Raw genomic sequence first — 15,417 nt, 5'->3', positions numbered from 1 at the left:
CATAATCTTGAGAACAATATTTATAGAATAAGTTATAGAAGGCAAACTCTCTCAATACGTGTCATTGTACCTCTATATTAATGGTAAAAAAACGTTTTTAATATTTAAAAAATATTTAAATGACCTCAAAGTATAATTTCACATTTTTAAATAATCTCAACTGCACCCGCACTCTCTACCCCTTTCAGACACATCACTTCTATCTTTCTCTAATCGTAACGATTAAGATATCAGTTTCAGAATTTGACATGTTTTAATTTACTCAATAAGATAAATCAACATTTACTTAAAAGTTTGAGTCTCTTGTAGTTAGAAGTTTTTCCTTAGGCAACATCGCAAATATTTTATCAAGAAAATAACTATTGTTGCACTTGCAATGGTTCCATGAAGTGGACTGTTATTGCAACCCGAAACAAACTGTGAACCCTCGAAACCAAAGGTTTCTTTTACAATGTCAAGGTAATTTTTTTTAGTTTTATACACTATTTTTGCATCTTGCTATTTTTTTTTTAGTTTTATGACATTAGGATTGTAAAATAAGCGAACGAAAACACAATCAATATCAACAACTATAATCACTTGAAAATAAAGAAAAAGTCATTATACTCCTCTTCATATTGAGAAGGTTATTCTTAATTAAAAAAAATATAAAGATGCAGGCGAAGGTGCATGGAAAAATTGCCTTCCAGAATACAATTTTTTTTTGTTAGTGTGGAGGTGCAGTTAGTAATAATGGAGTGCAGGAAGAAAAGTCTAATCCATGGCCCATACTTTTAATGTAAATGGTGGTTAAAAAATATCTCCCTCTCTCTTATTTCTGTTTTTCTGATAATATAAAAAACAAATACTTGATTTTTACTATTTGTTAAGTTTTTCTATGGATAATAATAATAATAATAATAATAATAATAATAATAATGCATATTCACTTAAACACAATATCATAACACACGTAATAATATTAATATATTTTTTTTTTAACAGTACCTGAATTCACACTTTTCATGAGAATATTCTGATATCGAACTTCAACCACTCTTTAAAAATATGTTTTCTCTTTTTTTTCTTAATTATAACCACAGATAAGAATCTCAACAAATCATTGCAAATGATTGTTAAAACCAATCACAATATCAATTTCATCTTAATTATATTCATATATTTAATTTACTCAAGCATAATAATTAAATATTATTGGAAAATAATATTATTTTATTGTATGATATCAAAATTCATAACAAACGTTAAGATTTTGACCACAGCATGATTTTGGTTGTCTATTTTTTATTTTATTTTTCTCGATGATTCATTCCATGATGAAACTAGAGTAAATATATATAACATGAAAAATTAGACTCAACTCTGAAAAATATTATGTGCATATTTATTTTGATATTTTTTAAGTGAAGCATAAATCATATTCTATGTCTCGTTAAAATTATTTTGAATAGTTTTTATTTTTCATATCTTAAACAAATATAAATCTTAAACACATGTTCTTTAGTTTATTAGCTACTACTAGCTAGGAATGACCTCCTCAGGAACATACATACTTAAAAATTAATCAATTTAATCATTGAAGTTTATTATATTATTTTAATTATCAAATTTCACTTATTCTTGTGTAAATTTATGTTATCTAATAATAAAAGATTACACACTTTTAAATATATTTTTTTAAATTATATAAAAGTTCATGCATATAATCTAACTGATAAGAATATTAAATTGATTTAATATGTATTCTATACAACAAAAAAATAAAAATTGAAGATATAATATTTCTAATTTTACAACTAGTGTATTCTATAAATCAATACTTGTGTCCAATACAAATACAGAAGTGTTCAATTAAAAAAATATTTATTGGATTTTTGAAAATTCTAACACGGTTTTAACACAATTTTAAAAGGTATAAATACAATAATTTTCTAAAAACTCAAATTTATTGTATAAATTTTTATTATGATTATAAAAATAAAGAACAAATTCTTTTGAACCCGTCGTGAAAAATATCTTCATGCTCAATCTCAAACATACTTTTACACATAAATATTTATTTTCAATTTATATAATTCAAAATTATATAATATATAAATATGTGTCCCCGTGTTCTATAATAACAGCTTCAACGAGTTCATGAACTAACTAGACTCTGGAATCCCAACATTTTGATGCACAATCCCTTAGAGAGTTGAAAAATCCGCACTCTATCACCTTTCAAAATTTCCAAAATTACCCTTTATTCTGGATTTCAAAATTCAAAATTTAAATTAAAAATTAAAATCTCATTTTAAAAAATAAATCCTAAATACAAAAATAATAAAAAATTCATCTGAAGATATATTTCAGAAAAAAAATTCAAAAATGTATTATGAAAATACAAATTTAGAAATATAATATAAAAAATAATTATAATTTTTTTTACCTATATATTCCTTTTATTTAAGGTTATTTTCATCATTTTACAATAACATTTTAATCATTTTAAGAATCAAAACTAATATGATACAGGAAGAATTTGAAAAAAAGTTTATTGTAATGATTATTAAATATACATTCATACATCCATATGCCATATACATGCCACATCCCACTAAGTCAAAGCCATGCATACAGTACATGTCCATGATGGAATTGAAATGACCCATCACATAACATCATGCTTACAATCTTGTCATTTCCAAATAATCATAATCACTTCCATCAATTTAGTGAATAAATTGACCTAGAACCTCCTTTGCATTATGATCATATAAATAATTGGTGAATTAAAGAATCTAAATTATTGGAAAGGAATCATTTTCTCACATTATCCAAAAATTTCTTGTCCTAATTAATGATTCCCTATTTCTGAAATAACAAATTGAGTTTTTTCCATCATTGTTGAATACATGAATTAGTATTTATAAATGTTGTAGCATTATAATTATTTTGATAATTTTTTAAAATTTTAATTATGTTGAAAATTAAGTTCAAATTTCAACAAATTGATAAAAAAATTATCGCTTTGAAGCTTAGGCTTAATTAAAATTCCATAAAGCCAAATAGGGAAAAAAAGAAGAAAGAAATTAAAACACATTGCACTCGGTTTGACCTAATCTGTCGATTTCTATAATCATGTTATCATTGAAGAGATTTAATAATTTCCTTACCAAATCACGTTTAACACTAGAAGAACTCAACAATAAAAGTAAAACCCAACATTACCATAAATGAAACTAGGTTATGATTTGTTAGTTTTGTAAATAAAAAACCTGATTAATTCAAATTTTCATTAAAAATTAGTCATCCAACGATAACACTGTATATGTATATTATATTGCTATATTTAACACTTGTAATATGGTAAAAAAAATGCAAAAGAAATATATATTTTTATTAAGTCCAGTGAATTTTATGAAATTGAAGATAGAGGCAGCTTCTTTGATTGGTTTTCTTCTTCATGAAAAATTTGATGATTCTTATGCTGAATCTGAGTTGTCCCCTTCTAGAGCAGAACGAGTTAACCCATTTGTTTGAGAAAATGATCATAGTATTTGAATAATACCAATATTTTTACACAGTAAGACATAAAATAATAAATGTAATAAAAGTAACAAAAAAAAAGTGTATGTTTAGTCCAAAGCAAAAAGAACACAGTGTGGTTGTTGTGTTTTGTGAGATGTGTTGTACAAAGAGTAGGTGCTGAGGTTCAGCTGCTTGTGTTTGTGTTGGTTTTAGCAGTAATCAATTGTAATGGAATGATTAGAGTGTGTTTGAAATCAAAATCCAAAGGGTGGATAATTTCAAATTTCTCAACTTCTTGAGTTTATTTTATTGTCTGGTCAATTTCACTAACCACACCAATTTCTCTGTTACTGTGTTTAGTTTAGCTTAGTCTCCTAAACATGATTTAGAAAACCAAAAGGGCACAAGAATCAGAAAAGGAAACAAAGATCATTGGTTTTGAGTTTGTTATCTGCTGCTTTTCCTGATTTAGCTTACAAACACACACCTCGAGCTCTGTGTGGACAGGTAAGGATTATTCACTTATTCATTCCACGCACATTTATGGTTCATCTTCTTCTTAGTAGGGGAAGAACCACCGATCAAGTGGGTGTATCAGAGTTCATTGCAGCTTTTCCCATTTCCATTCTTGTGGTTTAAAGATGAGAACTTGGAACAAAAGTGATACCAACATGGAGGTTTTCTTTTTATGGTATTTTTGTAGTGATGGGTATTAATTAGTGGTGTTAATGTTAGGGTGAGGTTTATGAGTGCTGCTGCTGCTGTTGTTCCTGTTGTGCTGTTGTTATTGCTTTTTACTGTGATTTCCTTTTGTGGTAGAGTCAGATTGCAACATCCTTTTTCTGAAAGCTTTCACAATGTGAGGCTGGACTTTTGGCTTAGCCCATGAAAAAAGATGCTTTTTTTGGTGGGGGGTATTTCTCGTTTCGTCATCTCTCTTACTCTTTACACTTTTGTGGGTTTATCATTTTCTTGGGAAAGTGGGATTGTTGAAAGCTTGTGATAGATGCCTCTGTTTTTTTCTTAATGAAATTGCTCATGCAAAAAACAAGAAAAGGAAGAAAAAACTTGAGCTTTTTGAGGGGTAATGGGGACCAAAGCTTTTTAATGTACTAGCCAAGTCCCAAGAAAAGAGACCCCTCCTATAACCTAATGAATTGACATTGGCTCCACAGTGCCTTAGACTTCAGCCCGCATGTATAATGTTAACAATTAGATTGAAAATTCAGAACAACTTTTTTTCCTTCACTTTCCTCAGATTTTTTGAGCTAAGGAAAAAAAGTTTTCTTTTTATGGGGTTTATATTGATTGGTTTCTGGCACTTATGATTAGATAAAACTGAGCTGCGGTAATATATGTTTCTTGTGACTTTCTCAGATTAAAAGTGGGGTTTGTTTGTTGCATTTATGATTTGGAGGTAAGGTTGTTGGCCTTAATTTTTGGTTAACAAAAACAAGGGCCTAAAGTGTGGTGTTTTGGTGAGTGTTGGATGTTCTGATAAGTCAAGAAGTCATGATTTGTTGGGTTGTTGCTGTTGTGGGGTCTCATTCAATGACCGACTCCTGACATTGCTGTGACAAATGTGAATTATTGGAATCTGAAGGTTTCCCATGTTGAAAGGGAAGTTTTGGTGGTAAGTACAGACTTGTAGGAAGAGTTAAAGAGTTAAAACATATCACATCGGTAGGGGCAATCCATTGCCTTCTATATCACATCAATAGGGATTGTTACCGTTTTTTGTTATTGCCATGAATGAATAAATCATGAAATGCCCTCTTAATGTTTACTATGGAGGTTACAACTTTCGAGGAGAGGAGGTAAAAATAATGTAGACAAGTAACTATACACCATACCAGACTAGAAATTAGAACATTTCATAGTATATGTGCAAAACTCTACCAGACTAGAAATTAGAACATTTCATAGTATATGTGCAAAACTCACCTCTATAGTATATGTGCAAAACTCACCTCATAAGTAGATAAATTATTATTATTGTTAATGGTGGGGACTGCTAGATATCAGCCTGAGAAGTCTTACAACACTAAAACACAGCCACTCATCTGTCTGTAAAGTTATGGACGGGATTTGCAGAACACTGTGGAGTCCACGGATTTGTTTGATTTGTGTAATTAGCTTCTTTCTTTTGGTTATTGTGAACAAGATAATTCCCATAGGGGCATCTCATGTTAGGAATTCGCCTTTGGTAAAATATATGCTTAAACCAATTCACACCAGCAATGTAATACTTACTTACCACTTGCTATTTGCTAAGTACTTTTTTTTGCTGCCAAGATATTTTCTTTTCTCTGTTTAAATCTCTGGTTTGCTTCTGCATCTGGTCTTGCTGGAATCCGACACAGGGCTAGAACGAGTGATTTTAATGTTGTCTTTGAAAGATTGATCAATATGTTTTCCCTTTTTCATAGGTTTTATAAATTTCTGGTTGTTTCACACTTTTTTTATTATTAATGTCTGTTTGTTGATCATGTGTCTACTACTACATTTATTCAGGTATTCGTGGTGCCTTTTTGCTTCTGCCAAACACTGTTCCAGTTTCTGTTCTTTCTTGTTCTAGTTTAATCTCTTTGATAGGAACTTGTATGGTTTTTCTTTGCTTCTGAAGAAACTAAAACAGTTAACACTTACGTTTGATTTGGATTGCAGTTTGCAGATCACAGTGACCAATTTTATATGAATTTTTAAGGACTTGTCATGGAGTGGAATGCAAAATCTCTCGGACAATGGGACTGGGAGCACTTGTTCTTCTTCAATACAAAAGCAACAGAAAATCCCAGGTTGCCACCAACTGATTGTAGCAGCGAAGCAGATCGAGAACTCAATGCTGGGGTGTTGTATCCATCAGGTGGTAGTGCTTGTTCTGGCTCTGAACTAGTGCATGCTTCTTCACCAAGGAGCTCAAAATCAGCTTCTAACAATTCATCCTCAAATGGGGATAGCAAGGCATCAGTGTTGACCCTGGAAGGTTCTCAGGATGATTCCACTGGGAAGAAAGAATTGTGCAGTGGAGAGCCAGTTGAAACATCTCAATCAGCAGAGCCTTCTCCAGTCTCTGGGGAACCCCTTCTGACTCTGAAGCTTGGCAAACGGTTGTACTTTGAGGATGTATGTGCAGGAAGTGATTCCAAGAAACCATCTTCCTTTGAGGCTCCCGTTTCATCAGGAAAGAAATACAAAACCAGTAGTCAGAATTTGCAGCATCCAAGTTGCCAGGTAGAAGGCTGTGGCCTTGACCTCTCATCTGCTAAAGATTACCATCGCAAACACAGAGTATGTGAAGCTCATTCCAAATCCCCTAAGGTGCTTATAGCTGGTTTGGAGCGCAGATTTTGCCAGCAATGTAGCAGGTAAATCTCAATAAACTTTTGATTGTTCTGATGAAAATGGCATTGAGTAAAAACAGCATTTTTCAGGCACATATCAGTTAAAATATAGACTAGTGAGTCAGGTTGAGTTTCCTGTCTTTGTTGGTCATATGGGTTAAAGTGGTTTAAGATTTTCCCTTGAATTATCATGTTGAAGGTTCCATGCTCTGTCAGAGTTTGATGACAAAAAAAGAAGCTGCAGAAAACGTCTTTCAGATCACAATGCAAGGCGTCGCAAACCGCTGCCTGACTCAATCCAGTTAAATCCATCAGCTTTGTCTTCATCACCTTATGGTATGACAAAAACATTCCCTTCCCTTGGAAAATACAATGGTTTTGTCTTGCTCCTTGGTTTAGTCATGCAGTTTATTGTTTTGAGATGCATAGTTGAACATATCATGAAATGATTCTGGGAGAATTCTGAAAATGAAACATGTGATAAAAATATGAACAAAATGTGGTGAATCTGTGCAAAACCTGAGCCATATCATGTTATCAGGAATTCCTTTTTCAGTGATTTACAAATTCCCATTTTTGTATGATCACAACTGGTTCCAGCTAGCCACAGTTGCTTGTTTTCCTCTAGTTTTTTGCGGTTTATTTCAACTTCTGCTTGGAAGCTTGTGACCTGTAAACAAAGAAAATTCATTTTAAAAAACTTTTTTTTCCTCTAAGCGTTTATAAACAAATCAATCTAAATGAGACCATAGTAAGAAAATGACTAACTATCAGTTGGTAATATAAGGCATAATTTACATTTGGGTATGAGTGCAAGATTCCTAAATTAAATAAGCAACTATGAATTCTTTTTTTCATGTCAAAACTCAAACTAACAAATGCACAGTTATTCAACTTGTAATTTTCTGCAATTCATTGATCAACTTTCTTTACAATTTCTTCAACACCATACATACATTATTGTTACTGACAACCTCTGTAATCAAGCAAAATCATTTGCATTCATTCCTGAACTGGCACTAAAGTATGAAATGCTCACATGTGATTATGGCACTGAGTCTTCATTTAAAACAAGAGTATCGCTTACTGTAGCCATGTATCTTCTTTGCACACTTTGCAGATGGAAGGCAAATAATGAGCCCATTTGCATTTTCAAGAACTGGTACAAACTTGGTGTGGCAGGATGTGCACAGCAGCAAGCTCCCCCAGACAAAAGATTTTCTTCCGAAGCCTGCAAAAGCCAACAATAAGATACCCAGCATTGTCTCTATGTTTTCTGATGATTCTAGTGGCCTTCTAACATCCAGAAGTATAGCAGCCAAGACTATTATTCCAGGTTCTTGTTGACCTCTTACTAATTGAGCCTTATGATTTATCATTAAATTTATCTACTTCAGACACACCTCTTAATTGGTGTCTCCGTCTTGGACACACAGACACCAACATTTGTAGGACATGTATAAGTGTCAAATTTAAAACATATTTGTTAGATTTCTAACAATTCTAACACAATTTTAAAAATAAAAAATACATTAATTTATAAATTTTTTTATAAATTTTTATTAAAATTATAAAATAAGTAACAAATTCTTTTAAACCAGTCATGAGAAACATCATTTTGCTACAAAAGAACAAACTGAAACATATGTCCACTAATTTGTATTCTTAATTTATGTAATTCATAATTATATATTATATAGATCTGTGTCTCCATATCCTATATTTTAGAGATTATATGAGTATACGTAAGTGCTTTGATCATATGATATCGTTTTAAAGTTCTCTATTTTTTGGTTGGGATTAGGAGGCTTATTCCAAAATTACAAGTAGTGATTATATCATGAAATCATGGGGGAAGTAACTGGGATGCAAGAATGTAAAATCTTCTTGTAGCATTAGCTCCTTAGTACCTGCAGAGTAAAGGGGAAAGAATATGATGAATTCAACACTTTTCAAGTCCTAATAACTTGTCTTTGGGGGAAACGATGATGATGATGATTATTATTATTATTAAGTGTTGATAGAATTGTTATTGCAGGTTTAGAAGATCCGAATCCCATTACTTCGTGTGATCTAAATGGTGCACAAGATGTTAACCGTGCTCTCTCTCTTCTGTCAAGCAATTCATGGGCTCCATATGAGACTAAGTCACTATCCTCTCGAACCAGTGGCATCACTCAGGCCATAACACAATCAATGACGCACCACCACCAGCGTTCACCATTTGCTTCCTCTTCAGAATTCTGGCACACTGATCATCAACAACAACCATCTCCTTCCACCATGACCATGTGTATCTCAATCTCAGATTATGATACCAACAATCGAATTCAAGACTTTCAGCTGTTGAGTGCACCCTTTGACTCGGGTTTTCCATGCAACCATCTCGATTGATCCGCAACAACAACAACACTATTATGATTTCACTTCAACATGCCAGGCTGCTGTTTTTCCTTAATTTGCATCTCTTTTGAAATGGAGATTAATTACACAAACTGGTTGCTCATTGGACATTCACTCCGTTTTCTGAATTTTGTTGATAACTCCCAAGACATTTCATTTTAATTTGAACTATCGTTGCAATGCATGCTCATTATCGATGAACACTGATGTTTTCTCCTGTCACCATGGTTGACAACCGGATCTAAACAGCCATAATGTTTAACTACATGTTATGAACTATTTACCTGACTTCCACTTTTTCAAGCTTCGTTACAAATATGGATAATATATCATCCAACATTATTCATCGTTAACTTTCATTTAACATAAAATTCAACTTTTAATTATTTTCATCTTTAATCTTCATATTATAATGATCTTCGCATATTGAAAGACCATATATTTAATTAAATTTAAGTATGAATCTAGATACATGTATTTATATAGAATGTAAATAAGAATATATTTATAATGTCTCATACCAATTTAAGCCTAAACCTATTTATGAGCAGCTGACGGCGATAAAATACGCTTAAAGGTTCGTAAGCTCCAACGACTAAATTCTATGAATCTTCATCGACAAGTGAGCAAGTATATTCACATTCAAATTAATTATTAAATTTTTATTATAACTCTCAATACTTTTTTTAATAAACATTTTAATAATTTATATTGTTAGCAAATTCCGATGAAAAACTCTTGTAACACTCTTGCAGGTTTTATCCGAGTTGTCATGCTGTGTAATTATTTTCTCGAGTTGATTTCAATTTCTTTTATCTACACGCAACTCGTCAGCATTTCTGAAATCGTACTGTAGTATAAGTTTTTTATCCTCAGAAATTAAATAAAAACTTTCGATTAAATTACCTATTTAGTTCCTTTATTCAACTTAAACTCATTTTAAAAAATATTCAACCAGATCCCTTAATTTTTAAGAACACAGTGTAACTTTATATCCAATTGGCACCAAAGTTATTAACGATCCTACCTTACAGAAATTAGTCATACTATTGCATTATTAAAAGTTGAAACTTGATTAAACCGTCAATAAGTTATAACAATTTTTAAATTAAGGTGTATAGAACCTTTCATTTCATTTTATATAAAAATGAAATTGAACAAAATAAAAAAGCAAACGAACCAAAAATAAAATTAGATAAAAGGAGGTATAACATGGATTGTGATTTAATGAGCCTGAAGCTATTTTAAATTATGGGTAAAATTTAATCCTAATAACTCAGATTATGGTTACGTTTAAATACAAAAGTGTAGCTAACGTAATGAGAGAGACATCAATGCAGACTTTCTACCGAATTGTTCGTCAAAGTGGACCTTTATCAGCTAATGTCCGACGTGGTCCTAGAACAAAGCATATTGGAAGCTTCTCTCGGAAGTACAATATCATCCTTTTAGGTTACTTCATCTTTTTTGCAAATCATCCTCTGCATGGATTTATGCTGCAATTCGTACGGAGCAGCACTACGTTGAATACTTAACATTTATAGACCTAAATTCATCCTTGTAATCATCTGCTGGTCCATGAATTTGGTTCATGTATTCTAGTCTATATTAACAAAATTCATATCAAACGAGTCCTTCTAGGGGATGGGCTAAAGAATGCACTACTGTGATGCTAGTTTCATAAATTAGGATACTGACTTGTACACAAATTCGCGAACTATGCTAGCATAGAATAATTCTAAGGGACCAAATTGCCCAATTGACACTTCATAAAGGACAACAAATACCCACTTGACATACACCAAATATAAGAGTAGCGAAACAAATATAACATCGGACTAGGAATTCTTGTCTCAAGGTGAATGACCCCATATAAAAGACTACCCAGAACCCTAAAATAACATCGGACTAGGAATTCTTGTCTAAATGAAACTACAATAAAAAAAAGAACCAAATAATCTACTGCAACTTTAATTCAACGACACGACATGAATCATCCATGTAGCTACAAGCAACAACAGGAGATAAAATGGCTTCTGTAACGAATATTGATGCACACATCCTAAGTGGTATGTTAGGACGACACTTTCAACTACTACCCAAAACGAAATGCCACCTAATAAATCTAAAAACTTGGAATCTTCACATTCTTTTGAGGCATCTAGAGTTATACTTAAACACAGACATTCATGAGCCAAAAGAAAACTTAAAACTGGAAACTGCAATAACCTTTGTGCCCGGAAAGTTGGCTGACACATGCATCATAACAATCCACAAAGACCAAAAATACCATCTCAGTTAATACAACAACTTGACACATATTGAGAAGGTGAGTGACTTGACAACTGCTGCAACATAGAAGACGACAAGACTGACTGTCAGACACCCAAATTGAGCAAAGCTTGATGACAACTCTGGACCTTCTCAACCCTCAAACATGCCCTAGTACTCACTGGAACAGTAAATAATTGCAAATTAAAGATTGCAACGGATAGATTGGAAGAAATTAAAAAGGTGTAATAAAAAGGTTCCAAATGAAAGGAAGCAAAACTGAAGCGTTTCCTTAGAATCCACTCAAAAAACAACTTCACAACAGATTGCCATTTGAAAATGTTCATCATGTCACAAAGCTGCTCTTGGAAAACCAACAACTGTTGCAACAAGAAATGAAGGTTAACAAAATGAAAACATTTTAGACAACAAACCTGATCGTTTTGATCTGCAGATGGTGAAGGAGATTTATCAGACTCAGCAGGCTTGTCAGCACCACAATTCTGTCTGTTGCACTTGGTTCTGAAAGGATAGTTTATGTTGTTACACTTTTCGCACTTCCAGCTTCCCTCAGGCATCTTTTGCTCTGAATGGCGAACACATGTAAACATAATTACCAACTGTTGCTCTTGTATCAGGTCATGACATCATTTAAGTATGAAAGAGATGTGTCATGTGGGAAGATACTTACTAGAATTTTTCTCGGACTTTGAGGCCTGCAGCCCAACGATCACATCCAACAATTTTAATCATCATGACACAAATGTTAAAACATCAAATTTTCAAGGATATAAAAGTTAATCAAAATAAATATGCACAATATAAACAAAGCCATCAAACCTGGGATCCAGGTTTGGGTGTGTTGCACTTTCTCATGTTGCAGACAGTTCTGAATGAGAAATTGACATTGCCACATTTTGGACATGTCCAGTCATTGTCACGAGTTGCATCTATTCGAGAAGTGGGGATGGGAACAATAATACTATGTCAATTTCCATTTCAACATAAATTGACATAGGCTACAAATAACAAAGCCGTACCTTTTTTCTGAGATTTGTCCTCATGAAAAAATCCAGGCCTGGCACCCTGCCCAGGCAATAATGAATATTACATTCCATTTTGCAACAAAATCCATGAAATCACACAATTGACTAGGGAAATGCATGTATGTACGGTAATTTGTTTTGAAGTAAAATACAATTGTGTGACTATGTATACATGATCGGTACAATGTGATCATGAAGAATTAAATGCATAGTTTTAAGACCGTTCTGACTGGTGATTGTAATACAATAGAAAAAAATATCTAGCTTTTACTAGTAGTGTTTACTATGAACAAATAACTGCATAACTAGACATTAGATTCTTTAGTTGATGACAAACAGTAATAAAAAAAATGTTGGTACTGGCATTAGAAGTTATATACAATTGGTTTAACTCTTTTAGCTTACAGCTGCATACCATTGTCCCAGGTCCAATAGGCACACCAAGGCCATACCGGTCCAACAGTTGGGGCATCCCATAGATCCCACCTACAAGAAAATACCCAACCAAAAAACTAATATTAAATGCAAAAGGAGAAAAGCAAAAGAGAGAGAAACAACATAACAGAATCAAAGAAGCAAGATTTGCGTAACATTAACTCAATCATTATCAATACATGAGAAAGTTTCAATTAAGTATTCATTTTCATCCATCAAATTGAAGCTTCATTGACTTTAATGACAAAAACAAAAAACAGAACATACCATTTCCCATCACTGGCCCACCGGTGTAGGGTGCAGGTCCAGATAAATGCAATGGTCTATAAGGACTACCAGCAGAAAGGCGACTACCATAATTGTAGTGATATGCTGATCCTCCAGAAAATGGAACATCATAGGGAGGAACTGATGATCCATTGAACAGAGAAGACCCATATGGTGGAACACCAAGATATATAGAAGAGGGAGCATTAGAACCTAAGTAAGGAGCTGCGGATGAATAACCCTGTGGAGCTTGTAGAGGCTTGGCAGCAGATTTCTGGGTAGTTGTAAACAAATAGATAAAAAAAGTTTATATGAGAGTAGCTCAAGAGGAAGCAAAATAAAAACAACTACATGTCTATCATGTGTATGCATGCATGAACATTTGATTAATATAACCTTCACGTTCCCCTTAGTTTGGGAACAAAATTCGATGACACTAGACTGAATAGAAAGTAGGCATACGAAAGAAAGCACCATAAGAAATAGCAGTAAAACGAGAGAATAAAAAGAGAGAGAAAAAATCAAGAGTCTACCGACAATGCTATTGATAACGTTTTTCATAAAATAAACTAACCTTAGATCATTTGCGAGATTCAAACCTCATTTCAAAAAACATCAATGTGAATTACATATAATATCTCACCGAATTATGATCAGCTGGCCTTGGTTGAGTGCAATTACGCATGTTACAAGTTGTCCTAAAAGAGAAATTGACATTGCCACAGCTGGGGCAAGTCCAATCATCTTCCCTACGACTACCTACAAAGGAAAACCAATTAAAATGCAACCCAAGTTCAGTTTCATCACCACACAACAGGTTGTATTATAAAAAGGCAGCACAGCATAACGGTGAGTGTGGAAATTAGCAATTGCGGCCCCGGCTACCAGTGCCTAAATTGATAGCAGAATGTAAAATAGCACGCACGCACGAGAAATTCAACTTCAAGTGTCAAGAACACTGTTAAAGTATCCATAAAGATCAAAGAATAAAAAACAATAACAGAAAAAGCACGACGCACCATCAGTCCTAGCACGCTTCGCGGCTGAGGAGTTTCTGTTATCAACCTGCGAAACCACACAGAGTATGAGATTCGAATTCACTGCGCATAAACAAACAGGATCATAACGTAACAACAAATTAAAAAACAAATCCGCGCAAAGACAAATTAATGTGGAAAAAGGACAGCAATCAAAATTAGATCGACAGTAATGGAGAAAACCCTAATAATCGACGACATTGAACAGAGATCGATTGGGTTAGGGTTCAAAAATCGTAGCTAAAGAAAACGATGAAGAAATCAAGATATTATCATAAGTTAAAGAATGAGAGAGAAAGCGTGTGATTACCCGAGACATGGCGACACGACACAGATCCTTCTTCTCTATCTTCTTCTCCGGCAGGGCGGTAAATAGTTGAAGCTACTTCAGGAAAGAATAACACGCAAACACGAAACCCGAAATCACACTAATCTAATATACTTCTTTTTAAAACTGATATAGTATATTTTCAGGCCCAGACAAGGTGCAACAATGGGCTTCGAAGCCCAAGCCCATCCCGGCACAATTTCCATGGGTTTGCTGTTTCCACCCCAATATTTAATTTTCATCCCATCTTCTTTCTCACCCCCAAATAATTATACACTGTGTAAATAAAAACGTGTTAGTGTTTGGAGAGTACATGCCTAATCCAAATAAACTCATATTTCAATAATTTATATTTTTTTCAATTTGATTCTAAGTGTACTCTAGTATTATCCTTAACAAATGTAAAGTTAAGCAAATAATTGTTTTATTAAAATACTTCATAATATTACATTTTTCATTTTCACTTAAAATCTACGAGACTTTTGACACGTTTTTTAAATAGTATGTCCATGTCAAACACACGTATTGAACATCAACACTCATATAATACGTATTAATGAAGTATTTAATTTAAAAAAAAATTATTAAATTTCTAATTTTAAATATTATATGTATTTTTGTGTCCGTATTGTATGAATGTCTATATAAATGTTTGTGCTACATAACTCAAAACACACACTTTTAATTTTTTAACGAATACTTCATTATTTTGTTTTTTAATTCATTTTATGTTTAAAGAGTATTTTATTTATATTTGTATGTTAACATTAACTTTT

The 15,417-nt window shown here is 32.7% G+C and overlaps 2 protein-coding genes and 1 long non-coding RNA gene across 9 annotated transcripts; 1 reads left to right on the top strand and 2 right to left on the bottom strand.

Moving 5' to 3' along the window:
* Window positions 1-3,649: 3,649 nt before the first annotated feature.
* Window positions 3,650-9,458, top strand: LOC137815275 (squamosa promoter-binding-like protein 12). Of its 6 annotated transcripts, none has more exons than XM_068618403.2 (5): window positions 3,650-4,017; window positions 6,178-6,878; window positions 7,054-7,190; window positions 7,975-8,190; window positions 8,893-9,458. In XM_068618403.2, the coding sequence occupies exons 2-5, from the start codon at window positions 6,226-6,228 to the stop codon at window positions 9,246-9,248; spliced, it is 1,362 nt and encodes a 453-aa protein (XP_068474504.2). In that variant the 5' UTR covers window positions 3,650-4,017; window positions 6,178-6,225; the 3' UTR covers window positions 9,249-9,458. The 6 variants fall into 6 exon arrangements, with proteins under 6 accessions (XP_068474504.2, XP_068474500.2, XP_068474501.2 ...); XM_068618399.2 differs by lacking the exon at window positions 3,650-4,017 and adding an exon at window positions 5,487-5,638; XM_068618400.2 differs by lacking the exon at window positions 3,650-4,017 and adding an exon at window positions 5,580-5,716.
* LOC137815277 (uncharacterized) lies at window positions 6,175-8,085 on the bottom strand. Its single transcript, XR_011081722.2, has 2 exons — window positions 7,894-8,085; window positions 6,175-7,524 (listed from the first exon to the last, which is right to left on the bottom strand). It is a non-coding gene; the product is annotated as an uncharacterized LOC137815277 (long non-coding RNA).
* A 1,574-nt stretch (window positions 9,459-11,032) lies between the features above and the next one.
* LOC137815276 (Ran BP2/NZF zinc finger-like superfamily protein) lies at window positions 11,033-14,748 on the bottom strand. Of its 2 annotated transcripts, XM_068618405.2 has the most exons (10): window positions 14,624-14,748; window positions 14,296-14,341; window positions 13,920-14,035; window positions 13,277-13,550; window positions 12,990-13,060; window positions 12,569-12,614; window positions 12,369-12,478; window positions 12,220-12,244; window positions 11,963-12,114; window positions 11,033-11,709 (listed from the first exon to the last, which is right to left on the bottom strand). In XM_068618405.2, the coding sequence occupies exons 1-10, from the start codon at window positions 14,630-14,632 to the stop codon at window positions 11,707-11,709; spliced, it is 852 nt and encodes a 283-aa protein (XP_068474506.1). In that variant the 5' UTR covers window positions 14,633-14,748; the 3' UTR covers window positions 11,033-11,706. The 2 variants fall into 2 exon arrangements, with proteins under 2 accessions (XP_068474506.1, XP_090151416.1); XM_090295290.1 differs by having other exon boundaries at window positions 11,033-12,114.
* Between the last annotated feature and the right edge of the window lie 669 nt (window positions 14,749-15,417).

This window comes from Phaseolus vulgaris, chromosome 1 (assembly GCF_051622355.1).
Source record: "Phaseolus vulgaris cultivar YP4 chromosome 1, ASM5162235v1, whole genome shotgun sequence".
Taxonomy (NCBI): Eukaryota; Viridiplantae; Streptophyta; class Magnoliopsida; order Fabales; family Fabaceae; genus Phaseolus; species Phaseolus vulgaris.
This window is presented reverse-complemented; position numbering and strand designations above follow the sequence as displayed.

Bases quoted from the DNA above. Each gene is read 5' to 3' on its own strand.
- LOC137815276 (XM_090295290.1), bottom strand. The intron at 14,036-14,295 runs GTGCGTCGTGCT...TTTCCTTTGTAG, and splicing joins GAAGCGTGCTAGGACTGATG to GTAGTCGTAGGGAAGATGAT. The intron at 13,061-13,276 runs GTATGTTCTGTT...ATTTTCTTGTAG, and splicing joins TGGGCCAGTGATGGGAAATG to GTGGGATCTATGGGATGCCC.
- LOC137815275 (XM_068618403.2), top strand. From the start codon at position 6,226: ATGGAGTGGAATGCAAAATCTCTCGGACAATGGGACTGGGAGCACTTG. The intron at 6,879-7,053 runs GTAAATCTCAAT...ATCATGTTGAAG, and splicing joins TTTTGCCAGCAATGTAGCAG to GTTCCATGCTCTGTCAGAGT. The intron at 7,191-7,974 runs GTATGACAAAAA...CACACTTTGCAG, and splicing joins TTTGTCTTCATCACCTTATG to ATGGAAGGCAAATAATGAGC.